Genomic DNA, 24,268 nt, shown 5'->3' with positions numbered 1-24,268 from the left:
AGCCACCCACGCTTGACCGCGATGCTTCAAGATTCACGGAGGATAAGGAATTACTCCTGAGAAAGATTCGTACAACCGGGCTTCCGTCTTGTCGGGGTTTGAATGCAGAATGCTGTCGTCAGTGGCCGAATGCTAATGAACACGACTTCTGGGTTGAGCTCAAGACAACAGGGCTTTTGGGCTCAGACCAACCGGCCGCCCCATTGTAAAATGCAATTGGGTATATATGGGGATGGGAAGCGAGTTGCCCCCGCTTCGTTCACCTTCATTACGTTCGTGAAAGCTCAGCCGCACCCGTGACTTGGAATAGTCGCCAAACCTTCGAGATCTTGTTCCCGCCTTTACCCGCGACAATGGCTGGCTTCCTTTCAGCCTGCCGCTTGGCTGTTGCTCTAGTCCAGACATTCCGACATGCCGCGGCGTCCGTCGGAAGGCCCAGGGATTGCTTTTATGACTACCTCGCGGTCACAGGTAGAGAAAACACGCCAAGGAGTCTGCATTATTATGATAGGGCGCCACGAGTCATCAGCGGCGGCGAGCGACTTGTCCGTTTGAATAATTGCGTTTCTTGGAGCTCGCTATTCCGCATGTTTCCACATGGATCAACTTTGACATTGAAGCACAGTTTTCAGTTCTTCGTATTCATTGATGAGAAAAAAAATGGTGCCTCAAAGAGGTCATAACGAGGTTACCGGCACAGTATGGGAAAGGATATCTGCCCTCTCGGATGTCTTTCTCTAGTTCAGAATCAAACTTGACTCCATAAATGTCTGTTTATGCCTGTATTCCCACTGATCAACGTTGAGAAAACCTCATCAAGTCTAGTTTGAGGCATCAGTACCAGATGGATGCTGGGTCCTCGGAGTTGCTGTTTTGGAACATTGGTCCTCCAGCGTAGCAATATCCAGCGACACGTGTTCCGACAATGATTGGAACTTGCTGGTCCAATTCCATACTATAATCCAAGTGGCCTCTCGCGAGCATCGTGAACCTGTCTACACGGGCACGCCGCCCTCGAGTACACTGCGGCCACGGAATCACGTCAGCCAGCCAGAGCGACGCTTCAAGTTGTCAAAGACAGAGTCTCGGGAGTACGGGTTATGTCGTATCCCCTGCACGAAGATCGTAGGAGGCTGACGGCAAAGTTGTGATGCTATTTCGGGCGCACAAGCGGGGCCTTGTGGAGGCAAGTGCCGCCTGTTCGCACCTGTCCAACGTTGACAAGCTTACCATTATTGATTGCAGTCTACGTATCCACACCATATTCGCAGAAGTCGCATCATGTCATCAGCACCCATACTCGGTGAGGGCAGCTCGGGCAACGCTCCTGTTGAGAACGTTCACGATCTTGGAAGAATTCAGACCACAGCGCGGGCCCACGCTGCTTGTGAGCTTCTCATTAATCGACGGCTCGGCACTGTCGCACGTACCGATCATTCCGATCGCGTACCTCAGGACTAGTGTATGGTCACAGATGAAACACCTTGCATGTCACGACGTCGGATGGACGGCAGCTTCCTGACAACGACGCCTGTTTCCTGACATTCCACCATTTCTCCTCCCTTTCACCACTACAAACGCCACCAGTTTACGCCCCGACACGAAATGATATCGTCCTTAGTGCCTTCAATGTCCTTCTATCAATTGAACCTGGGCCTGTTCACGGCAGTCAACGCTGGTCTGCTCTATCGTCAGTACATCGTGCAGAGGCGACGACTGAGCAATGTCGAAACGAAAGAGAACGAAGACGACCAAGTCGAGAGCCAGCAGCTTCTCAGTCCGCCGGTCGAGATGAAGATATCAGCCCGGCGTTTTCAGGTTGAGTACTTCTCCGTTTACGCATTAGCTGTTGGCGCGGACTGGCTGCAAGGCCCTCACATTTACGCCATGTACAAATACGAAAAACAACTCCCCGAAAAGCTTGTCGCTGCTCTGTACGCAGCAGGCTTCATATCCGGCGCCGTCTCCGCGTCCTTCGCAGGCGGACTCGCCGACCGCTATGGGCGACGACTGGCGTGCCTCATCTATTGCGCTACCTACATCCTCACGTGTCTCTCCATGGTCTTCGACAATATCATCGTTCTCTTCCTTGGTCGGCTCAGCGGCGGCATTTCCACGACTCTGCTGTACAGCGTATTCGAAGCTTGGCTCATTACCGAGTACCACCAACGTGATCTCACTCGCTCTCAATTGAAGCTGGGCACCGTTTTCGGCAACATGACCACATTGAGTTCGATCGTTGCCATCGCATCAGGGGTTCTCGGCGATGCACTGGTTTCTCGATTCGACGGAGCGCGCGTCTGGCCTTTCCTGGCGGCCGCGCTGAGTGCCGCAGCGGCTGCTGTCCTGATCCTCAAGACGTGGCCAGAGAATTACGGAACGAGCAACAGCAGGGAGGGTGCCGGACAGACGACGTCCCTGGCGGACATGCGCAGTGGCATTCGGACCATCCTCGGCGATAAGCGCATCTGGGGCCTGGGCCTCACGTCGACCTTCTTCGAGGGTACCATGTACCTCTTCGTCTTCTTCTGGTCGGCCGCACTCAAGAGCGCAAGGACAAAGGCAGGCTCCGACGAGGAGTTGCCATTCGGGCTGATCTTCTCGAGCTTCATGTGCGCCATGATGGCCGGGTCAGCCTTATTCTCGCTGGCCACGCCAACACATACGAAGGAGTCGTCGTCGGGCATGCTCATGATGACAGTGCTGGCGACGAGCTGCTGTCTTTCGGCAGCAGTGCTACTCGAGAACGAGCAGGTCTTGTTCTGGACGCTCTGTGTAGTGGAGATGTGCATCGGCGCATACTTCCCTAGCATGTCGTACCTGAAGAGCGAGGTCGTGGAGGACGGCGTCAGGGGAAGGGTGTACAGCATTCTGAGGCTCCCCCTCAATCTATTTGTGGTTGTGGCCCACAGCCTCGACCAGGAGGGCGACGGGCACAGGAACCATGTCTTTTTGACGTGCGCAGCCCTGTTAATGCTCTCATTCTTCATCATCAAGCGGTCTTTTTCTTCGTGAACGAGGATTCAAGTGCTAACCAGCGGGAGGTCCGGGGAAGGTCCGGGTCTCGGAGTCTTTTGAGCAGGGTTCGGATTGGGCGTCAGGGCTAAAATGGAATTGTGTCTACCTGCCTAGGCAAGCTACGTCATGGGGACCAGCTGGGGTATCGTCAATAAGTAGATAGATGCACTGATGTCGCGTCGTGTATCGAAATTTGATTGCGCGCTTGATGAGAAAGAAATGTCATCGTGTTCAGCTTTTACCCTGTCGTCGTAGCCGTGGCTCGCTGCACATCTCCATTCAACGTTGAAAATGGAACGCCTCCCCAGTGGGAAGGGACATTGCCCGTGGGGAAAGCTGGCACACTTTGTGCAGGGAAGGACCAGGTCTCTGTGAGATCCCTGCATGCCGACACTACTAGGGACGGGTTTCTTCGCTGGAGGGATGTGGATGTTTCACCACCGCCAGAGAAAAGCAACAGGTGTTGCTGGTATCGCGGCCTCGCCTTCAACCTTTCCTCCTCCCGCTACTTGTCTTTTTCTTCATTCTTCGCGTGTATGGGCGGGGTTGCTTGAAGTTCTTGACTTTTTGTTCACCAACGCTCCGATATCGTCGTGCTACTGGTAGTCGGTGTGAAAACGCACACAGGCGCTTGGAGCGAACCCTGGCCAGGACCATCCCAAGTTGGTTACGATTCCCCCACTCACACGCAGCGTGTTGGGGGAGGAAGTGGGCATCGCTGGGCTCGTGGCCATCGTGAAGAGGAAGCGCAAACACGTTTTCACCCCCTCCTTCTCACCGCAACTACTCCTTATAAGGTCAGAGGGGCGCCCTGAATGAGAAAAAGGCCGTCTCTGACCCAGTTGGCTGTCTATCTGCGGCAGCCTTTTTGCAACTTCTGACACGAGAAGACACAGAGAAGCAGCCCCCTCTCCGCCGCCTCATTGGATTCCATCGAGTCAGTCGGGGGCGTAGACTTTGTCCTCACACCAACGCAGCGCCAAATACTACGAAAGAGGGAAGAGAGAAGGAGGGGAGAAAAAAGAAAGAAGGAGCACAGCGGGCCTCTCTCAGGCTGCACTACCCAAGGAACTGCGCGGCCTTTGTCATTTGACAAAAGGGACGAAACCAAGGAGGGAAATTCACGCTCGAGGTATTCATCGAGAATCGACGGCCATTTGGTTGTGTTTCTGCATCTGCAGGGTTGCCCTCTGCTCGGCCGGGCCTGCAGACCCTCTTCCAACGTCGCACATCCACAGACGGGCCGTTTACGGTGCGTCCGCCTGCCTCGCGAGCATCCCGGCGAGCCGAATCCCCCAGTCCCAATTCCCAGGTGCAGGCGCCGCCCAACCGGGCTCGACAGGACACCAGGACAAGCGAAGGGCGAAGCGAGACGAACGCGAGTGACGAGTTGAGCGCCATTCGTCATCAATCAGCAGTGCACTCGCTCCCTGGTCGGGGACAAGAAGAGCGCGGGCCAACTTTTTCCCCCCTGGTGGTCATTATTCTTGAGCTGACGTCTAGGCGATCACGATAGCGCCAGGTCGACCAGTACCAAGACAACAGCAGGACGCCAGGACGGGCGTGGGCGACGACAAGCGTCAAAGGCAAACCGGCACCGTGTCTGGTCGGCGAGCTTCTGCTGGAGGGAGAGCAGGTGGAGGTGGTAGAGGAGGGGCGGCCCGTCGACGCAGTAGCAGTGAGAAAATGGGCAAGCTGGGCCCATCCTCACTAGGGTACGCGCTGTGTTCGGGGGGCTTGCTGTTGGCCGTTTTGGTGAGTGAGCCTCTCTTTTCCCCTGTCTCTTTGCCTCTCTCGCTCTTCCATTTCCACGCGTCTCTACCTCTGCGCCCTTCATTCCTCGTGTCCCCTGGTGCACAAGCACAATCCCATGCGACCCGGCCCAGGTCGTCTCGTCGGACTCGCTGCCCTGCCACGTTTTGTCGCATGCAGCTTGATGGGACGAGAGAGGAGCGCGCTATCCACTCAGAGGGTGGCCCGTGAGCATGGTATGATGTTTGGAATCGGCGAAATCTGGAGTGTGTCCGGAGTTAATCCTCAGACAACTGGACGGACCCATGTCCAATGACGTTTGGCGCCCCGATTTCTGCGTTTGTTCGAGTTCCCCGCAGACAGCTCGCGCGCCGCATTGCTATGCTGCTGGCGACTTGCCCTGAACGCACGCAGCAATTGGCGAAGCAAAACAGGCGGCTGGCCGACGCTGCCTGGTGCACGCACGCACACATCCACCTTGGGTAACGCGGCGGCGGGAAGGAGCTGGGAGCTAAGGCAGAGCTGGCGCTGGCGCTGCATTTTGCTTGCACCAAACTACCCAGACCGGAGCTCCCTGGACTCTGGGCTGGGCTGGACTGGGGAGCTGCACCTGACTGGGATGTTGCGATCAAAGCCCGCATATACCTCTTGCCTACCTACCTCTAGGTAGTACTTACCTACCTTACTTACCTCTAGGTACGTAGGTAGGTAGGTACCTTGCCTTGCCTTGGGTCCCGCCTCTCTTGTCTCGTCTTGGCTTGAACTATCTCCCTCTCTGCCTCCGCGCTTCTTTCTGTCACCTCGTCCTCGTGCCCTCCTCTCCTCTCTTCCTTCCTCACCTTCCTCGCCGTCCTCACTTCGTCGCTTCGTCTCCAACCATCCCACACGCCTCTGCCATCAGATCATGAACTGATTTCTGCCCGTGCCTAGCTCGCCCAGCTTCTCCTCGGCGACGCCAAGCTCCCGCTCCCGCTCCAGCTCCATCCGTCCCTCTTCTTGCCCTCCCACCAGCTTCCCTTCTTCCTGCGACCTCTCTTCTCCCCCGCCATCGAAATCTACCCCAATCTCGAACCCGTCTGCGAGAATCCAGCGCCATTTCCCACCCTGCCACCCACCTCACGACCACTCACCATGGCCCTCGAAGCGGAAACGATGCGCCTCGTGTCGCAGTTTGACTTTACCGACGACCATGTCAACAAGGCCGTCAAGGAGTTCCTCTCCCAGATGCGTACGTATAGTGCCCGCCCATCTCACTTGCCTCGAGCCGTGTACATCATGCCACGCAGCTTACCCCTCCTCCACCTCCATCGTCGTGACCCAATTGAGCTGACCCGTCACCAGAGGAGGGCCTCGGTAAGGATGGCACCAGCATGAGCCAGATTCCCACCTACGTCACGGGCGTCCCCAATGGCACCGAAAAGGTAGTCAAACTTCTCACCCTCTCTCTTTCTCTCTGTGCTCCCCGCGCCCAGTAGCTGTACCCCCGACGCTGACCACGTGCTCAGGGCCTTTACCTGGCCGTCGACCTAGGTGGCACCAACTTCCGTGTCTGCTCCGTCAAGCTCAACGGTGACACGACTTTCAACCTCACCTACAGCAAGGTCGCCATCCCCAAGGGGCTCATGGTTGCCAAGACAGCCACCGAGCTGTTTTCCTTCCTCGCCAAGCAGATCGAGGCGTTCCTGCGCGAGCACCACAAGGACCAGTTTGAGAACAGCGTCCGCCGCCGCCGCACTGTTAGCTCCAAGTCTGGCTACAAGGACGAGCACATCTTCCGTCTCGGTTTCACCTTTAGTTTCCCCGTCGAGCAGCTCGCCATTAACAAGGGCAACCTGATCCGATGGACCAAGGGTTTCGATATCCCCGACGCTATCGGCAAGGACGTCTGCGCCCTGCTCCAGGACGAGATCGACAACCTGCGCCTGCCCGTCCGTGTCGCTGCGCTCGTCAACGACACGGTCGGAACCCTCATGGCCCGCTCTTACACGGCAAACGGCAAGGAGGGCTCTCTCCTCGGAGCCATTTTCGGCACCGGCACCAACGGCGCCTACCTCGAGAAGCTGTCAAACATCAAGAAGCCCATCCAGGGAGACTACGACGCGGCCACGGGCGAGATGGTCGTCAACACGGAGTGGGGTTCGTTCGACAACCAGCTCAACGTCCTGCCCACGACACCGTGGGATACATCCCTCGACAAGGACAGCGTCAACCCCGGCATTCAGATGTTCGAGAAGCGCGTCTCCGGCATGTTCCTCGGCGAGATTGTTCGGCGGGTCGTTGTTGATATGATCAAGGATGACAAGCTTTCGCTCTTCCGCGACGACAACTCTAGCCACAACGACTGGAGGTCTACCACCGACGTCGACCCCAAGTCGAGCATTCGCAAGCAGTGGGGCTTGGACAGTGCCATCATGTCCGTGGCCGCATCCGACAACACGCCTGAGCTGTCCACCCTGCGACAGGAGCTCGAGACGGTGTTGCACGTCTACACCCCTTCCTTGGAGGACGCCCAGGCCTTCAAGGCTATTGCCGGAGCCGTCGGCCGCCGTGCCGCAAGACTCTCCGCCGTTGCGATCGCTGGTATTGTCCTGCAGTCCGGCAAACTCGACGACCCCGAGGCCGAATACATTGATATCGGCGTTGACGGCAGCCTAGTCGAACACTATCCCTTCTTCCGTGACATGATTTATGAAGCGCTGCGGGCTGTTAACGGCATCGGGTCCAAGGGTGCTGAGAAGATTCGCATTGGCATCGCCAAGGATGGCAGCGGCGTTGGTGCCGCTCTCATCGCGCTGGTGGCTGCAGGCATGGAGAAGGAGACGAGCGATGTGGCCGACTTTAGGGATTCCGTCAAGCGCGAATTGGACTCGATCCCGGCGCTAGGTGAGACTTCCGAAAAGGACGTACCTGATAAAAAAAAAAAATGCTGACTGACTGCTCTCTAGCGGATGATTCCCTGACATCGAACCAGCAGGTTGCGATTGGTGCTGGCATTGTTGGAGCTGCAGCCGTGGCTGCCCTGTACTGGGCTAGGCGACGAAACTACATCTAAGTCATGTCATGACGAGGGACGTGGCAGTGCGCGAACGCTGATTGAACGCCGTGAACACCCGCGCATGACACGCGGCGCGCAAAAGAAATCACATGTGTAAAGGAGGCAGGAACATTGGGAATTTTCTGGAGTTGGACGTCTATTTGCTCTACTTGTAAGGCGTATATCAGTTTTATATCTTGGTTTAGGACGGAACCCGAACCTAGCATGTACACGTCCGAGACCGTCATGTGAACTTGTCACCACCTCGGCAACACGCGTTGGTCGCCATGATGCACAAGAAATTAATTTCACGAAAGTCTATATCCCACGTCGACCGATCTTATCATGGAAATAAGGCCCCTCATCTCTCGTGAGGACTCTTTTACGCTATTGAACCCCGAAACAGCTCCCGCACGCGCGATCCCGACAATATCAAGATTGAAACGCTGCCGCGGGATACGACCGGTCCTTCTTCTTGCGCACGGTCGAGCTGCTCCGGGAACTCGCCTCGGAGCCGGGCCCACTGCTCGCGCGTGACGGCGGCGCCAGCATGCTGGGCGCCATGTCGGAGGGGAGATCATTCCATTCCGTCTCAGCGCGCTTGTTCTGAAAAGATTGGCCGCGGGACTGCGGCGGACCCGGCCTCGTCTGGGGGGCGGCTGCTGCTGCTGTCTCTTGGCTCGACGAGGGCGGCGATGGCTGCGCCAAGTTCGCCGCGGCGGCGGTGACGCTGGGCGCCGGCGCGCTGGACGCGTTGCCCATGGCGGGCCGGGAGGGCAGCGGGGCGGCGAGGTCGCGGGTGACGACGTAGGCCGTGTCGGGGCGGAGCTTGTGGTAGTAGCGTTCCTGGACGCGGGGGTCCTGGGCGAAGCCGCGGGCGGCGTACCAGGCGATGGCGTCGGCGTTTTCGGTCCAGACGTGGGCGTAGACGGTAGTGACGGCGAGGGCGGCGAGCTCGGGGGCGGCGAGCAGGTCGGCGAGGGCGGCGGTCGCGAGGCCGTGGGCGCGGTAGGGGGACAGGAGGGCCAGGGACTGGATGTACAGGGCCTGCGTCGTGGCCGTCAGGGGCTCGAGGCGGGCGACGAGGCCGCCGATGAGTTTCGGCGCGGCGGGGGACGGCGAGGCTGCGCCGCCTTGGTCTTGTGCGGCGGCGGGCGCGGGGTCGGACCAGGTGATGGCGCGGGAGAAGGGGCTCGAGAGCGCGGCCGTGTAGAACGAGTCTGGGTAGGCGACGGGCAGCAGCAGAGCGTTAATGCGGCGCAGGGCTGCTATGTCGGAGGCCGAGAGGCTGCGGATGGCGGCCTCGGCGGGGATCTCGACGGGGCGCTGCTGGGTCTGCGTCTGCGTCTGGGTCCCGGCCTGGCTCGAGGGGCGAGGGGTCGCGATGGCGGTCTGGGCGGTGGCCGATGCGGGGTTCGGTTGCGACGAGAAGGTCAGGGACGGCGGCAGAGGTGGTGCCTCGTAGCTGAGACCTTTCGGCAGAGGCTGTGGTTGCGATGGAGGGGCGGCGTATTTGGGCTGACGAGGTTGAAAGAACGACTTGATGGTGGTTTGTGACGGTTTCGAGGAGGATGAGGGGAGAGACATGGCGCAACAAGGGGAGGAGGGGGGGAGAAACGAAGAAGGAAGGAAAGGAAAGGGTGAGGTCCGAGAGAGAAAAATGACAGTATATCTATGTGATGGTGAATCTGACCCGTCTGGACCCGTCTGGCCAAACATGCACTGTGTTATTGTCGAGAGCTGATGGTTGGTGTGTTTCCACGCAAGCGGAATTTTGGAGGGGAGCGGACAGACGAATGTGGTGAAGCTTCTCACCTTCGACTCCTTTAAGGTTCCCCTTACATGACGCAGTCGGCGAATGAGAGCCGCGACGATGCGGGTTGACGGCCCCACCCGATGTCGTCTCCCAGACTGACGCTGCACCTCATCAGCACCTCATCAGCATCCCTGGTGAGCGGTCCAAGCTCTTCAGGGGCCTGAGTCTACCGACTTAGCTGAGTCCCTCCCAGGTGAGGGACCTAGATGGGAAGCACGCATGGCAAAATTCTGCCACTTTAAGGGGCGTGTGGGGAGGAAGTGATGGAGGCTCTTGGAGTGGCCTGCTCGGCAAGTCGGGTACCTTAGGTCAGGTACCTTAGGTCAGGTACCTAGGTAGGTAGGTAGGTATTCCCCCCCACTGTCGAGGCAAGTAAGCCCCTTATGGTCTGAGCCGGTCTTGGTAATCTCAGCACCTCTACAGGGGACCAGAGGTACCTTGGCACGGTAAATCCCCCCTAAGGGAACCCGGCTCCGCAACCCAGAACCGCTTTGGTAGCCGTGTCCGTGGCGTGCCTGGCGGATGAGATCAACATTTGTTCGGTTGCCGGTCGGATTGGCGAAAACGAATCTCCTCTTCTTCGCCATTTCTGAATCCATCGCCTCCCCCCTCCCCCCCCCTTCGCGTCGCCTGCCAGCTGGATCCCTTCGCCCTGGACGAGCCAGCTTGACAACACCATTGATGCACGAGACGTTCCTCTTTGCATCAGCATCGCCCGCCTGCTGCTGGATACCGAGCGACAACGGGGGCCTCCTTCAGTGGACCCGACCGAGGTGGACTGCCTACTGCTGCTGGCTGGCTGCTCAACCAAGTCACGCTACCAACCATAGTGAGCCGCCTGCCTTCCACGCGACCTGCAATCTGCCACCTTCGGATCACCGATCCCCCCCCCCCGGGGAGCCAGACCAGAGGCAGAAGCAGCCCAACAACAGCCATTACGTCGGCATCGACACCAGGCCTGCAGACCCTGTACCCCCCCATAGCATCTCAAGTTGACGCTCCTCCGTCGAGACGCACGAGTTCTTTGCATCAGACACGGCTGGTCTAAAGTACGGCCTGGTCCGAATCGCTCCTGGCACTACACCTGCATCGGGTCGACCCTCTACCGTCACCCCCCGTCGTCCGACCACGGAACATTATTCAGATACCCGCCCGTCTCCGTCGCGACAACCGCCACAGCTCGCGGCTGCGAAGCTCACCCTCACATCAAACCCCCTCCCAAAAACAACCCCCAGTCAGCTTCCTGCCACCCCGCAGGCCTTGACCGTGACACCATGGCTTCCAATACAGGCAAGGCCGGTGTCATTGTCGCTCCCGATTCTGCCAGCCCTATGGATCATCTTGTTCGTCGTCCATCTCCTTCTCCTTCTCCTTCTCCTTCCTCTTCCTCTCTCCTCACAACTTGTGTGGCTGCCTTCGTATTGTCATGATGTATGCTGATCCAGGCCTTGTTTCCCCCGCCACCAGGCACACGCCGTCCTCGACGACCTCCTCTACAATACCATACACGACATACTCATAAAAGCACATCGAGACGAGAAAATGGCAAGAGCGACGACGGCTGTCATTCTTGCTGAGAAGCTGGCTTCCGATGCATCAGAAAGCTCCACCCCCGACTCCAAACCCGATGTCAGAATAGAGACGGATGCCGCCATCTACGAAGACGGCAAGGTCACACTCAAGGGCAACCCTCTCAAGACGACGAAAGATATCCTGTGTCCACGCTGCCACCTCCCCCGACTCCTTCATCCCACCGACGGCAAGGGCGCGAGGAAACCCGACCCTGGCGTCGTCTACTGCAAGAAGGTGCCTTACATTGACAAGCCTGGATTCGATATTTATGGCCAGACGTGGGTACAGCCGGGACCCGGCCGTGGCAAGAAGAAGAAGGACATGAAGCCGGACCCAAACATCGAACCAAACCCCGGCGCCCCGGATCAGCGACCTCCCAACGTCCTCTCCTTCCCCTCCGCCACCTGCAGCAAGTGCAAGCGCTGCATTCTCGTCACCAGGCTGAACAACCACATGGGCTCCTGTATCGGCAACAGCGGCAGGAACGCCAGTCGAGCAGCCGCGGCCAAGATTTCAAATGGCAGCAACGGGAACAGCCAGAACGACGGCACGCCCCCCTCGAGTCAAAAGGCCACACCAGTCCCGAATTCACGAGCCTCGAGCCCCAAGAAGCGTGCCAGTGAGGAGGCGGAAGAAGATGGCACGTCCGACGCGAGCGGGCCCAAGAAGAAGAAACTGAAGCCGTCCCCAATGACAAAGAAGGTCATCCTCAAGACGAAGGGTCCAAAGAAGGACAAGGTCAAGGGCGGCTCGCTCCTGAGCCAGGAGCACAAGCCCGACGATGATGATGGCGACAACTCGACGGTCGAGGTGGCCCCGAAGAAGAAAGTCGACAAAGACATTGGAAAAGGCATCAGTCCTACGAAGAAACTCAAGCTCGGCTCCAACAAGCCGCCTCTGTCATCACCCATGAGCAAAAATGGTCGAGAAGGAGACGCCGAGTCTGAGTCTAGTGGAACGTTGTCGTCACCTCCTCATGCTTGAGCTGGCTGCCTACCTCTTCAGCTAGCGAGAGCCCCTACCCTTTCGCTGTCCATCTTATCGTTTTGCTGTCTTGTCGGTCGTGCGGCAGGATCTGGCTGCCATTCGTTCGCTCGTCACGACTATTGCTTTGCTCTCAGCGGGGACTGGCTTTGACTGTAACATATTAACCGCACCTTGAAGTTGCTCTCGGCGACATGTCTCTTTTTTTTCTCGACCTCTTCGGAAGGCTGGCCAAAATTTACCAATCTGCATCCCCTGGCATGGGGCGGCGGCATCGGCGTTGTTGGGTGGTTCTGGGTACAGGAAGGCCTGGGTACAGGAGGGCCCATGTGTATAAAAAAAACCAATACTGCATACAGAATTGCTTCACTAGCCATTGCTGGCACCTTAGAGATGATGCATCTGCATGTGTACGTGCATTAGTGGCCAGCGATGGTCCCACTGTCAAATGACTTGTCATGGCGATATAATTATGGTTAAGGGAGTGTACACCCCGGCGAACAACAATCGCGATTCACTACCTTTGCGGTTGCATTTGCGTGAACATTCTTATTCGTAACCACCAAAACCTAAGTCATGTCGATCCGCCAGGCGTCCCAACCCTACCTACTTTTAAATGAACGCCAAACTCCATGCTATGCATCACATCGAGCCGTTCGGTAACTTCCCCGTACAAAGATGAACCACCACCCCCACCCTGGCCATCACATCACAGCTCATCAGCCTCGATAACCCGCGCCTTGAGAATCTTGACCTCGTCAACGGGCCTGTCCTCGGCCCCCGTCTTGACCAGCCCCATCCTTTTGACGACGGCGAGCCCGCTCTTGACGCGGCCAAAGATGGTGTGCTTGCGGTTGAGCCACGGTGTCGGCGCCAGCGTGATGAAGAACTGGCTGCCGTTCGTGTCGGGACCGGCGTTGGCCATGCTGAGGATGCCGGCGCCGTTGTGGCCGAGGTCGGCGTGGATCTCGTCGGCAAACTTGTCGCCGTAGATCGAGGCGCCGCCGCGGCCGGTGCCCGTCGGGTCGCCGGCCTGGACCATAAAGTTGGGGATGATGCGGTGGACGAGCGTGTTGTCGTAGTAGCCGCGCTTGGCGAGCGTCGCGAAGTTGGTGCACGTCTTGGGCGCGTGCGAGGTGTAGAGCTCGAGCAGGATCGTGCCCTGGAGCGAGAGGTTAGCGACCGAGATGGAACGGACAGAAAGGAACAGGCAAGGGAGGGGGGCGGCTTGCCATTGTGGTTTCGAGGGCGACGGTGGTCATTTTGGCGGTCGCTGACCGAACTCGTATGAGCAGCTGTGGAGGTGGTTGCGAATGTCGGCGAAAGGAGCAAAGCTTATGAGTGTAAAGCAACAGGCAGTCGAGGTCGCGATGCGAATCGAGGGGTCCGAAATCTTCAGGCAAGGCTGAGGATAACGCAGCGGGATAGCTTCCAGCCACAGCGTCTCAATCCGGCTACGTCATTGGCTAGAAGGTCATACACGGCACTTGAACGCAACTGCGCTTTCAGCAACACGCCCGCCATTCTTGAGTATTTCGCAGGTCTGAAAGTAGCCCTCCACCAAATCGGTCGATCATTCCCATGTATGTACTTTTATTGGCCTCATGATGGCTTCGTTTTCCATCCATGTGCGCCTTGTGAACACTGTGTCGCATGCCACTGACGCTCTTCACACAGCTCTTGCCTAGCGCCACGTTGCACCTGCCTGGAATACTCCAGTGTACGCCACTTCCAGGAAGCGCCTCACAACTTGCATCACACTTGCAGTGAATAGCCCAGCTTCAGCATTTGCTGCCTATTTCACCTTCACCTGAAAAGCCGCCAAGCCCTAAATTTTGTTGCAGGGCATTTTCCGTTTGCCTCGCTTGTCAACAATCACAAGCTTTGCAGCCCAGGCTTGCCCTCTCCATCCACATCGGAGTACACTCCCAACGCAAGTCTCATCGCAACAGCCCAACGATTCACCAGGGCAGACCATCGTTGAAGAACTGCAATACCCTCTCCCAACGGCCAACATGGCCTCCCCCGATGCAAAGTCCGATCTCCTTCTACAGCACGAGGGCGCCGTTGCTTTGTCGGGAAATACGACTACGGTTGCGAGCTCCATCTTCGCCTGGAAAGACCCTCACTTCCTCGCTGTCGAGGTCAAGCTCGTCTTCACTGCTCTTGCTCTCATTTACATCGGTGCCCACGCCGCCCTCAGACGACCTCCTTCCGCGGCACCTGCTGTCATAACCAAGTCCGGCAGGCCGCGGAAGAAGAAGCCCTCCGACGACGATGTCTTCACTCAAGGGCTGCTCCCCTCCGACGCTATCATCTTCCCCGTCATGGCCGGCATTGTCCTCGTCGGCCTGTACTACCTCATCCAGTGGCTCCAGGATCCCGCAATTCTCAACAAGATCCTGCGAGGCTATATCTCCATCATGGGGATTTTCAGCTTAACCAGTCTGATTGCTAACACTATTCAAAATGCCACAAGCTTCCTCTTTCCTCTCTACTTTCGCAAAGGACGCACCACCTACCTCGTCGATGGTGTCGAGGAGTGTCTCCGACCGATCACTCAAGACGGCAGCCAAGACGTCGTCCCCCCTGCAGAATCGACATCTCCGATCCCCTGGGCGCCTTTTCTCGTTCGCAGCCCTAAGGCGCGGCGTTACCTGTGGGAGATCCGTCACCTCATCAGCGAAGAATGGACGGTGAAGCTCAAGCTCCACGGATTTTTCAACGAGAAATTTTCAATTCAGTTCAGTCATATTTTGGGTTTCTTGCTCGCCTGCTCTGTCGTCGCGGCATACCATGTCACCAACCACATGGTGCTTTCCAACATCCTAGGATACGGGCTGTGTTATGGAACGTTTTTGATAATGTCACCAACCACGTTCCCAACCGGCACTCTTATCCTCTGCGGACTGTTCATTTATGACATTGTCATGGTCTTCTACACGTAAGTTGATTTTTCCCCCTCTCACTAGACAATCAATCTCACATGACCTCAGACCGTATATGATCACTGTCGCAACCAAGCTCGACGCGCCCATCAAACTTACCTTTGCGTCAGCCGCCAAGTCCAGCATTCTCGGTCTTGGTGACATCGTAGTTCCCGGTATGGTCATGGCGTTGGCTCTACGGTTTGATCTTTGGCGCTTCTACAACAAGCAGGTCAAGTACGTTGCCACAGAGCTGAAGTTAAAGGCGACTGGCCCAACATCCGATGACATTGTCGTCGCTAGCGAGATTCAACACATGGCTAAGAAGACTCCATATATCGACGTCACCGGCTCATGGGCAGACCGCTTCTGGGTATCGACTTGGCCTGGCTTGCTCACATTCTCGAAGCCTGGAAAGGACGCCCCAATCTCGGTTCAGGTGGCTGCCTTTCCCAAGACTTACTTCTACGCATCCCTTATTGGTTACACTTTAGGGCTGCTGGTGACACTGGTCATGCTGGTTGTGTTCAGGCACGGTCAGCCTGCACTGCTGTACCTTGTGCCGGGCGTCCTCGGCTCTCTCTGGTTGACAGGTCTGGTCAGGGGCGAGTTGAAAGAGATGTGGACCTACACTGAAGACGGCACACTTGACACTCAGGATGTCATCGTCGAGCTCGATAACTCCGGCAACGTCATCAAGGAGATCAAAGATAACAGACAGAGCACAGATGAGAAGGAGAGTGAAGAGAAGAAGAAAAAGTCGGAGCAGGCAACAAAGGCGGCCCAGTCCGGTTATGATGTCTTCCACTTCTCGGTCAGGGCGCCGCCGCGCGGTCCAGGCAAGGCGGATATTGCTCAGGAACTCGAGAGGAAGGCTCTCTAAACCAAAGTATAGGGATCAAACCAGAGTAGATGCATCAAGCGTGTACCGGGGATCTTCCGGGATACTCCTGTCAATTGAAATTGATTGTCACCAGCGTGCGCATCAACGAGGATGGTGGCTCGGCCCCGACATCCTGTCATAATTTCTGTTCTTTCGATTAACTCGACTGAAGATCCGTCTTGTGAACAGTTTTCAGGCTGATCAAGGATTTCAGTCTTCGAGTCTCACCAACGCCATATCGGGCAGACACGGAAGATTGGCTGTCACATTTCGAACGCATATCAAATCTGAAAATGAGTCCTGAAAAAGTTCGGGTGTATAACCTTCGCAACCCCCGAGACACAAAGGTGATAATAAACATGACTGTGGAGCGAATTTTATCTCCGGTTCGGTTTCAAAATGGATGTTGGCTAACCATAAGCCACGACCTCCGTGTTACCCTTCACGTCAGTCCAGAAGTCGGCCATTGACGCAGAACACTGCAATTCCAGCAGAAGCGAACAGCATCTCTTGCTATCGCACCTAATAAGCCATTAGAAGTTTAGCTCACTTTTTATATGTACGGGGTCTAGAGGAGAGGGTGTGAAGCACGATAGTCAAGAATTTTTTTTTCATGCCTACGTCTGTTCTGCCATGGCAAGAAAGTCTAACACGAACCTTGCTGGTGTCCAACTGTAGAGCTGAGTTTTGACAACAGCCATCATGCTGTCGACCTTGATGTACAATTTGCGTTTCCTTTCTCCGCTACCTCCTGCCCATCGCTTTTGATGAGCCATGTTGACCTATTTTTGCCTTACCGGGCCGCATCATTCCCAACACATTTTCTTTTCCTCGGATTCTTTACATATTACATTGGATCAGTGCAGATACATCGAAAATACTTGCTTTGACGGTCAGAGTCGAATAGCCTCGTTCGTTCGTTCATCGAATCGCCAAGCACAAACTTGAACGAAGCCGTCCTATTCATTCACCCATATCCTCTGATTTACTCCGGCGATTCACTCCTGTCGTTGGCCAGAACAGGTTGCACCTATCTTCCGAGTTCTCGAGCATTTGCTTCTCTAGACAGCCTCCTCTGTCCTGGTATCGACAACAACACACGAAATCCACCACAGGATTCAATCACTTGCAGGCTTTGTCCTCGACACCCAATCACCACTCAACGTCGTTAAAACATTGAGTATATCAAACCACATTGAGGTGCCGATCGTTTGCACGGTCCCTCATTCCATCGTTGAGATGACGAGTCCGCCTGTTCACAATGACTTCTTCAATACTGTCATGAACAAAGCTCATAGCATAAACGTGCCTGCTCAAAACAAACATGATGTCTCTCTCGACAGCCAGGCAACTCATATACCAGATGATTCGAGCATTCCAGCCATCGACATTGGATGTCCGCTGGTGCCTATCAGGGACGAGCCCATATTCAGCCGGGGTCGAATCGTGCCCACATCCATCGACTCTCTTGTCAATCACAGGCGTCCAAATGCCAGTGTGTTACCCGACCCAAGCTTAACCTACGTTGAGGAGATGGGACCACCCCCCAGAAACCTCTTGGCGGATAAATACCGGACTGCCAGGTCTGTTGCGCTCGAGACTCTCCGCTCCCACGGCCAGCTTTACGACAAGACGCCCTCCACCAGCGATCTCGCCGACAGGTCCTTCAACCAGCCCGCGTTTCAAGAAGCCACGGCAGAGTTTGCTGAATACGCAGTCAAGTGCATGCCCGGCTACCTCCAGAACCCATCCGGCCTGCGCACGAAGCGGGGGCGGGACGGAGACGAGGCGCTCGACATTGTCCGGCCGCGCTCCCCCAAGCGCGTACGCTCCGAACGTCCTCCTGTCGAGGTCGCGAGGCCAGCGTTAGCCAGTCGGGCGAATGCAATGCTCTCAGAAGAGGCTTTGAAGGATCACCCTGCCCTGCGACTGCTCGGGGACGGGTGGCATGACATTCACTCCCAGATGGGGTTCGCCGAAACCACGACAGAGACGCCCGGCGACGAGCAGCGCCAAGATGCGATGTATCATTCGACATCGCGAATCTTGTCGAGGATTGCCATGGAACATCTCGGTGAGGTAAGAGACGACATTACGGAGGCTCTATTGTGATCAGTTAGGTACATCTGTCTTTTTTGGGTAGGGATATCAGGATGCATGGCCGGCTGCCGTTCTTCCCGTCTGCTTTTTGGTTCGGTGGGAATTGCTCTTTCTTCTGATTCCCCTGCATTCGCCCGTGCATTAGAAACCATTAAACTAGATACATATACAGTCAGGGGCTCGAGTGCGAGCTTGGCCCATAGTGCTTCACATGCGGTACTGGACCCTCAGTTTTGAAGAGAAGATGCCTTTGTAGCGAAAGCACAAGCATGAATAAAATTACCAATAAGCTACAACGGCATAACTTTGACTAACGTCTTGTCCCATTACATCCTCCAAATGAGCCTGATTGGTAAGTATCTCGCACTCCTCTTCTCGGAGTCGCGCCTAGATACCAATGAATCCCCCGCACCGACGAAAAGGTCCAGGCTCAGCAAGGGACCCTCCACGCAGTTTCGACGAGGCACTCGACACATATGAAGAGGCTGCCCTGTCATCCCCTACGCTTCATGGGGCTGCCCAACTCTCGGCGTTATGATGGGCTGAAACTTCTTGAAAAAAAGGCAGAAGTCTTTTATAGAAAAGAAGAGAAAAGTGTAGACGTCCAGGGACCGCGACATGTGGGAACAATGTCCGCCCTGCCTGTGATCGCTGCTCGAGCGGCGACGCTGGCCACGGCTTCCTGCCTGCAAACCTGGACCACTGGGGGGCAGCGTGTAGAGGCGAGGCGGGATGGAGGACAGGGCCGCGAGAGGATCGGCTCAAATTCTTCGGCCCTTTTCCCCCAGCCCCTGTAAAGGGGGACTGGGAAGGGCAGGAAAACGAGGGAGGGCGTTCGCGCTTCAGGGTCCGTGGCACTTCCAGCGGACACGGGGTCTCTACATTCGTAGCCGGCGACGGTGATAGTGGCCTGCTTGAGGGATAGTGTTGACTGAGCGTAGAAGGGCAAGCAGGCCGCCGGTCATGGTGTTGTCGGTAGCGAAAGGGAGAAACGGGCCGGATCGACGCGAAGGCTCTGCGGTCAACCTTCCAGCAGCAAAGTGGAACGGCGTCTTGAAAAAGAAGGATCCTCGACTGCCCTCCCACGAGGGAAAAGCAGGAGGATCAACTGAAAATAAAGGGTGGTGTTCAACGCTTCAGACGGCCCGAGGGGGTCATCTTCCAGCGGAACATCGATAGAAAAATGGCGCTCCTGGCCTGTTCGACGCTCATGTGTTGACGTCATGGGCACGAAGCAGTCGGAAGAACAAATGCTGGACTGCTCGCACGATGGGCGGAACGGGGGAGGCTCGGTTGGCGATGCATGGTGGCATGCGTGGGATGATGAGGGAGGGAGGTGGTTTGGCGAGGCCTCTGCTGCGAAGCAGGTTCTCGAGATGAATCGGAGAACTGCGCTGACGAGATGGAAAGTGGATGAATGAACGGGCAGGAAGCAGCCAGTCTTATACCTTCCAATTGTGGCAAGATGCGCATGAGCAGACGAAGCAGTGACGATGGGCCCATTGAAGTGAGGTTGAGACAAGTTCAGGTATCGGGGCGTCACAGACACGGCTAATTGCACGCATGTCGCACACGACCCGCCTCGACTGGCCACTGAACGTCGAGGCTGCAACAAGGTGTCACGACCGTCTTCCTTGTGAGCTGACGGCAATGACACTGATCCAGTTTCGCGACAGGGCCTCGTCGTTGGCAAACAATCCCAATGGCCTGATGTTCGAAACTCGGAACGAAGATCACTACAGCCGAATGCCCTTTGGCCTCCTGGAGCGTCCTCTGTTCTTCCCCGTTTCAAACAGCAGCCGAGGGCCTTGAAACACAGCCATGTCCTCGTCACCTTCCGATAGCCCCCATCCTCCTCGCAGACCACATCTCGTCCAGTGGATTCTCGATACCAGGACCCTCTGGCCCGAGGCCACCAGGACCAAGGATCTCGAACATGCCGTGAGATGCCGTTCCCCTCCTTCGTCTTCGTCACCCCGAGTTTCTCCTCGGTCCAGCACGTAAGTCCAGGGTTGCCCCTTACTGACAGAGCCCAGGCCTCTCGTGCCCTCGCGCTCCTGACGCCTGACGAGCGTGCCGGCGTCCTTCGCTTCTACCATGTCCGCGACGCCAAGCTGTCGCTGGGCTCCCACCTCCTCAAGCGCCACGCCATTGCCCGTTTCTGCGGCGTCCCCTGGTCTCGCGCCGTGCCCATCCGTGACACCCCGACCGCCAAGCCGTCCTGGCGCGACCCCGCCGGCCGCGAGCCCCTGCGCTTCAACGTGAGCCATCAAGCCGGCCTCGTGGCTCTCATCGCCGTGCACGACGACCAGGACCCCGGCGCCCTCGAGATTGACGTTGGTGTCGATGTCGTCTGCACCTCGGAGCGCCGCGTCCGCGACCGCGCCACCATCGCCGCCGAGGGCTGGCCGCACTTTGTCGACGTCCACGCCGACGTTTTCTCGCCGCGCGAGGTTGCCTACCTGCAGCACGGCATCATGGCGCCCGTGCATCAGCTCCCCGGGCGGCCCGGCGGCGGCGCGTCGGCCGACGAGATCGCCGACTTTCAGCTGCGGTGCTTCTACGCGCTGTGGTGCCTGCGTGAGGCGTACGTCAAGATGACGGGCGAGGCGCTGCTGGCGCCGTGGCTCAGGGATCTCGAGTTTCGGGGGTTCCGCGCGCCGGCTGCTGCGAGCGGGGAGGAGGGAGGACGCCTGACTGTGGATGAGGCCGAGGGGACGGCAGTACGGCAGCACGAGATCTACTTTGAGGGGACGAGGGTTGAGGACGCCAATGTCTGTCTCAAGTCTGTGGGACCGGACTATATGGTTTGTGCTGCCGTGAGGACGCCTCAAAGCAAGGAGGAGGGGCTTGCCTTGAGGCTCGGTGATTTCGAGCTGGTGCGCGTAGAGGAGCTGATTGCGTTTGCAGAGGCAGCATCATGATGAGCGTTTCTCTACTTGTGCCTATGTTCGAGTCGCATTATGTGCTGGACTGGGTGGGCTGCTGCTGAGGCTGGCTGATGCCTGACGAGTACGGTATTGCCAGGGCAGGCCACAAAGGGATCGCGTAGCACAGTGACAACAAACACAGAAGCACCAGGCGAGTTCTTCCCCTGGCAACCGCGCACTTTCCATATAACCACGTCCGCCTTTCGCTCTATTGTCACTCCTCCTCCATTAGCCCAGTGGTTGAGCAAACAAGTTACAACCAGAAGGGTACTGGTTCGAATCTCACTCCCAACCCAGTTTTCCTGGCGAAACCGCGGGCCTCGTGGCGGTTTCCGTACCCAGGGTCCATCACCCCTCGCCCATCGGCCCCCTGACGCAGGGGCCCGATGGGCCGGGGGTGACCGGCCCTGGCGAGCGTTTTGCCGGTGTTTTCCTTTGACGCACTCCCACGATGCATGCACTCCAGGGTGCACTCCCATCATATATGCTATTTCAAGAAGGGCACAGAAAGTGTTGCATGGCATTCATTATGGGGCTCTTGTCATAAAATGACAGGCGCAGCGCTCACAGGTTCTTGCTGAAGAACTCGACAACCGTCTTGTAGCCCCTGGCATACTCCTCCTTGACGCGCTCATCCTCGAGGTCGGCGCGGGCGGCCATCCAGCCGTGGATCTGGTCCTTGAAGGTCTCGACGTGCTTGGTCACCTGCAGGGCCTCCTCAAACTTGCCGACGGCCTCGTCGGGCTCCTCCTTGGAGGCGAGCAGGATGAAGGGCACCTTGACGCCCTTGGCGTCCTCGGGGTCGACCATGGCGGGGTGGATGGAGGCGGCGGCCTTGAAGGGGTTCTCGTCGCCCGAGGTGACGAGCGTCGCAACCTTGCCACCCCAGCAGTACTGCGCGTCGCCGTCGTCGTTAGCAGTGCCGTGAAAAGTGTCCGGGCAGGGAGCAGGGGCAAAACACGCACGCCAATGATGGCCCAGTCGGTGATCTCGGGGTACTTGTCCCTGGCGGCCTTGACGTAGCCCGGCACGAGGCCGGCAATCTTGGGCGGCGGGTACTTGCCGAAGAAGGCGCCAAGGTTCTTCTGCTTCTCCTCCGTGTCGGGGGGGTACCACTCGATGGGGCAGGGGTTGCCGCCGAACCAGTCGGGGATGAGGACGCGGTGCTTCTGGTCGCCGCTCGTCGCGAGAATGTCGGCGCCCTGGAGGGACTGGGGGAAGTAGCCAAAGATGTCGTAGATGAAGAGGATGCCCTTCTTGGCGTCGGAGGGACCTGTGGTGTCTGCGGAGCAGGGTCAGTGGAGGGTGGCCGGCGGAGGGCGGCCAGCGCGCCACAAAGACGGCGGGTCACGTACACGTCTTGATGTCGTTGACCTGTTCGTAGGAGCCCTTGGCATCGTAGCCCTTGGAGATGACGGGTGGGATGTTGCAGCAGGCCTCGTTGTGGCCGTGCTGCGCAGGCATTGTCGACATGATGGCGGTGGTCGACGTCTGGAGCTTGGGGATGCTGGGTGTAAACAGGGCAGATGCCACTTTCTTTTTCTTCTTCTTGGTCGTAGGTGCGATCAGTTGGAGGACTGCTGCAAGTGAAGATGAGATGGAAACGAGAAGAAAAGGAGTCCCATTGCCTGTCAACTGCCGGCTTGATCGTGTCGTCACCGCGACCCCTCAGTGTCAGAGGGGGCCTAGTGCGGGGGGAAGCTCTGGGCCCCGCCTCGCCGTCGGGCAGCGTACCTATCTTCCTAGGTACCTACTGGAGCATGCTAGGCCTAGGGTGCGGATAGACCAGGCAAGGGACTTTTCGGAAATCCAAAACAGAGTTTCTCTGACCAGACTCGGAGATGGTACACGGCACACTGGCTTCTGACACGAAAGCCAGTGTGCCGTCTTCCTGTCACATCTCTGACCAGCTATGCGACGGACAATGGGGTTCGAGGCTCTCGCGTTGTGGATCCACAGCTGCCAGGGACATGCCCCTTATTGTTCCCTGTTGTTCCCCCTAACGGCCCGCTACGAGGTCTTGCCGCGTGTGCCCTGGTGCCCCGAACGCCGTTCAGGCGCTACAGTAGCCCCACCAGAGCTCTACTATCATCACAAGCTATCGACCCCTCCAGATCCTGCTTCCAACAGTACCCCCCCCCAGTAGTCACTACAGCATCACAAAGCATCCAAGCCCAAGACAAACACTCCATCAAACTCGTCAGTCATCAAATGTCGTACCCCGTCCGCCGCATATCCGCCACGGCCTTGTTCACGACCATGCCGTCCGTCGGGAACGCCAATTGCTTCGCCGCCTCGTCGACCTCGCACCAAACGTTCTCGAACAGGCCCGCGTCCTCACCCACGAGCGGCTCAGGCAGAGCGCTCTCGTCGGCCGAGGCAGCGTAGTAGAACACCATCTTCAACGCCCCCGTCGCCACGTCGGCCCAATGGCAGCACGCCACCGCTTCGTAATGGTCGACCCCCTCTGTCAGCCCTTGCCGGACGGGCCCCTCAGCATCTGACTCGACGGCCTGTACATCGACATGCGCGCCCCGTGCCCGCCGCTGCATCGCCTGCATCGCCTGCGCCGCCTGCACCGCCTGCACCGCCTGCATGTGCTGCACCTCGTGCATCTCCTGAAGCTCCTGCTGCCCCTCGAGCGCCCCCTCCCCGGGCGTCGCCCTCGTGCCGCACCGCACCGCCAGCGGCGTCACCCGGACACCCGTCTCCTCGAGCGTCTCCCGCACCGCGCACGCCAGCAGCGACTCCTCGCCCATGTTCTTGCGCCCTTTGGGCAGCTGGAAGAGGCCCTGCCGTTTGTTGTACACGAGCAGCACCCGCCGCGTCCTGAGGTCCACCGTCACCGTGCCCGCCCCGACCGTGAACCCGTGCGACGGCAAGAAGACACGTGGCTGCCGGAGCGCTGCCTCGCCCAGCGGCGTCGGCTGGTGCTGCCGCGCTGCCCTCGTCGGGCTTCCTTTTCCTGCTGCTGCCGCTGCTGCTGCCGCTGCTGCTGCCGCTGCTGCTGTTGTTGCTGGCCATGGCGAACCGCTAGGTGACGGCGAGGTTTGGGGGGTCGGTGGCCGCCGGCCGTGCTGGTGGTCATGGTCGCAGCCAAACATGCTCGGCATACCAAGACGATGAACGGGGAAGACGGCAGGCTGACTGACTGGTTCGTTGGCTGGGGCGGCAGACTCGGGATCATTGGGTGTGGCCGATGCGCCAGAGGGACGACACAAACGATTTCGCTTGGCGTCGCCTGATCGAGCC

At 57.8% G+C, this 24,268-nt stretch overlaps 10 protein-coding genes across 10 annotated transcripts; 6 read left to right on the top strand and 4 right to left on the bottom strand.

Annotated features, from left to right (window-relative positions):
• Positions 1-1,605: 1,605 nt before the first annotated feature.
• D7B24_000979 (uncharacterized protein) lies at positions 1,606-3,015 on the top strand (the record flags this gene model as incomplete). Its single annotated transcript, XM_028635224.1, has 1 exon — positions 1,606-3,015. One exon carries the CDS (start codon positions 1,606-1,608, stop codon positions 3,013-3,015), a length of 1,410 nt encoding a protein of 469 aa, XP_028492213.1.
• A 2,886-nt stretch (positions 3,016-5,901) lies between these two features.
• On the top strand, positions 5,902-7,822 carry GLK1 (glucokinase; the record flags this gene model as incomplete). Its single annotated transcript, XM_028635223.1, has 4 exons — positions 5,902-5,998; positions 6,112-6,191; positions 6,276-7,653; positions 7,716-7,822. The coding sequence occupies 4 exons, from the start codon at positions 5,902-5,904 to the stop codon at positions 7,820-7,822; spliced, it is 1,662 nt and encodes a 553-aa protein (XP_028492212.1).
• Positions 7,823-8,236: 414 nt separating this feature from the next.
• Positions 8,237-9,391, bottom strand: D7B24_000977 (uncharacterized protein; the record flags this gene model as incomplete). The annotated part of the gene is made up of 1 exon (XM_028635222.1): positions 8,237-9,391. The coding sequence occupies one exon, from the start codon at positions 9,389-9,391 to the stop codon at positions 8,237-8,239; it is 1,155 nt and encodes a 384-aa protein (XP_028492211.1).
• Positions 9,392-10,894: 1,503 nt separating this feature from the next.
• On the top strand, positions 10,895-12,176 carry D7B24_000976 (uncharacterized protein; the record flags this gene model as incomplete). Its single annotated transcript, XM_028635221.1, has 2 exons — positions 10,895-10,963; positions 11,088-12,176. The coding sequence occupies 2 exons, from the start codon at positions 10,895-10,897 to the stop codon at positions 12,174-12,176; spliced, it is 1,158 nt and encodes a 385-aa protein (XP_028492210.1).
• A 709-nt stretch (positions 12,177-12,885) lies between these two features.
• Positions 12,886-13,438, bottom strand: PPIL1 (Peptidyl-prolyl cis-trans isomerase-like 1; the record flags this gene model as incomplete). The annotated part of the gene is made up of 2 exons (XM_028635220.1): positions 12,886-13,338; positions 13,385-13,438. The coding sequence occupies 2 exons, from the start codon at positions 13,436-13,438 to the stop codon at positions 12,886-12,888; spliced, it is 507 nt and encodes a 168-aa protein (XP_028492209.1).
• Positions 13,439-14,191: 753 nt separating this feature from the next.
• D7B24_000974 (uncharacterized protein) lies at positions 14,192-15,986 on the top strand (the record flags this gene model as incomplete). The annotated part of the gene is made up of 2 exons (XM_028635219.1): positions 14,192-15,120; positions 15,173-15,986. The coding sequence occupies 2 exons, from the start codon at positions 14,192-14,194 to the stop codon at positions 15,984-15,986; spliced, it is 1,743 nt and encodes a 580-aa protein (XP_028492208.1).
• A 1,239-nt stretch (positions 15,987-17,225) lies between these two features.
• Positions 17,226-18,098, top strand: D7B24_000973 (uncharacterized protein; the record flags this gene model as incomplete). The annotated part of the gene is made up of 1 exon (XM_028635218.1): positions 17,226-18,098. One exon carries the CDS (start codon positions 17,226-17,228, stop codon positions 18,096-18,098), a length of 873 nt encoding a protein of 290 aa, XP_028492207.1.
• A 1,809-nt stretch (positions 18,099-19,907) lies between these two features.
• On the top strand, positions 19,908-21,010 carry D7B24_000972 (uncharacterized protein; the record flags this gene model as incomplete). Its single annotated transcript, XM_028635217.1, has 2 exons — positions 19,908-20,027; positions 20,123-21,010. 2 exons carry the CDS (start codon positions 19,908-19,910, stop codon positions 21,008-21,010), a joined length of 1,008 nt encoding a protein of 335 aa, XP_028492206.1.
• A 570-nt stretch (positions 21,011-21,580) lies between these two features.
• Positions 21,581-22,489, bottom strand: D7B24_000971 (uncharacterized protein; the record flags this gene model as incomplete). The annotated part of the gene is made up of 3 exons (XM_028635216.1): positions 21,581-21,910; positions 21,982-22,298; positions 22,372-22,489. The coding sequence occupies 3 exons, from the start codon at positions 22,487-22,489 to the stop codon at positions 21,581-21,583; spliced, it is 765 nt and encodes a 254-aa protein (XP_028492205.1).
• A 734-nt stretch (positions 22,490-23,223) lies between these two features.
• On the bottom strand, positions 23,224-24,040 carry D7B24_000970 (uncharacterized protein; the record flags this gene model as incomplete). Its single annotated transcript, XM_028635215.1, has 2 exons — positions 23,224-23,845; positions 23,907-24,040. The coding sequence occupies 2 exons, from the start codon at positions 24,038-24,040 to the stop codon at positions 23,224-23,226; spliced, it is 756 nt and encodes a 251-aa protein (XP_028492204.1).
• Between the last annotated feature and the right edge of the window lie 228 nt (positions 24,041-24,268).

The sequence above is a fragment of the Verticillium nonalfalfae genome (genome assembly GCF_003724135.2).
Source record: "Verticillium nonalfalfae strain VnAa140/NRRL 66861 chromosome Unknown scaffold_117, whole genome shotgun sequence".
Taxonomy (NCBI): Eukaryota; Fungi; Ascomycota; class Sordariomycetes; order Glomerellales; family Plectosphaerellaceae; genus Verticillium; species Verticillium nonalfalfae.
Note: the sequence above shows the minus strand (reverse complement) of the source record. Positions and strands in the feature narration are given on the sequence as shown.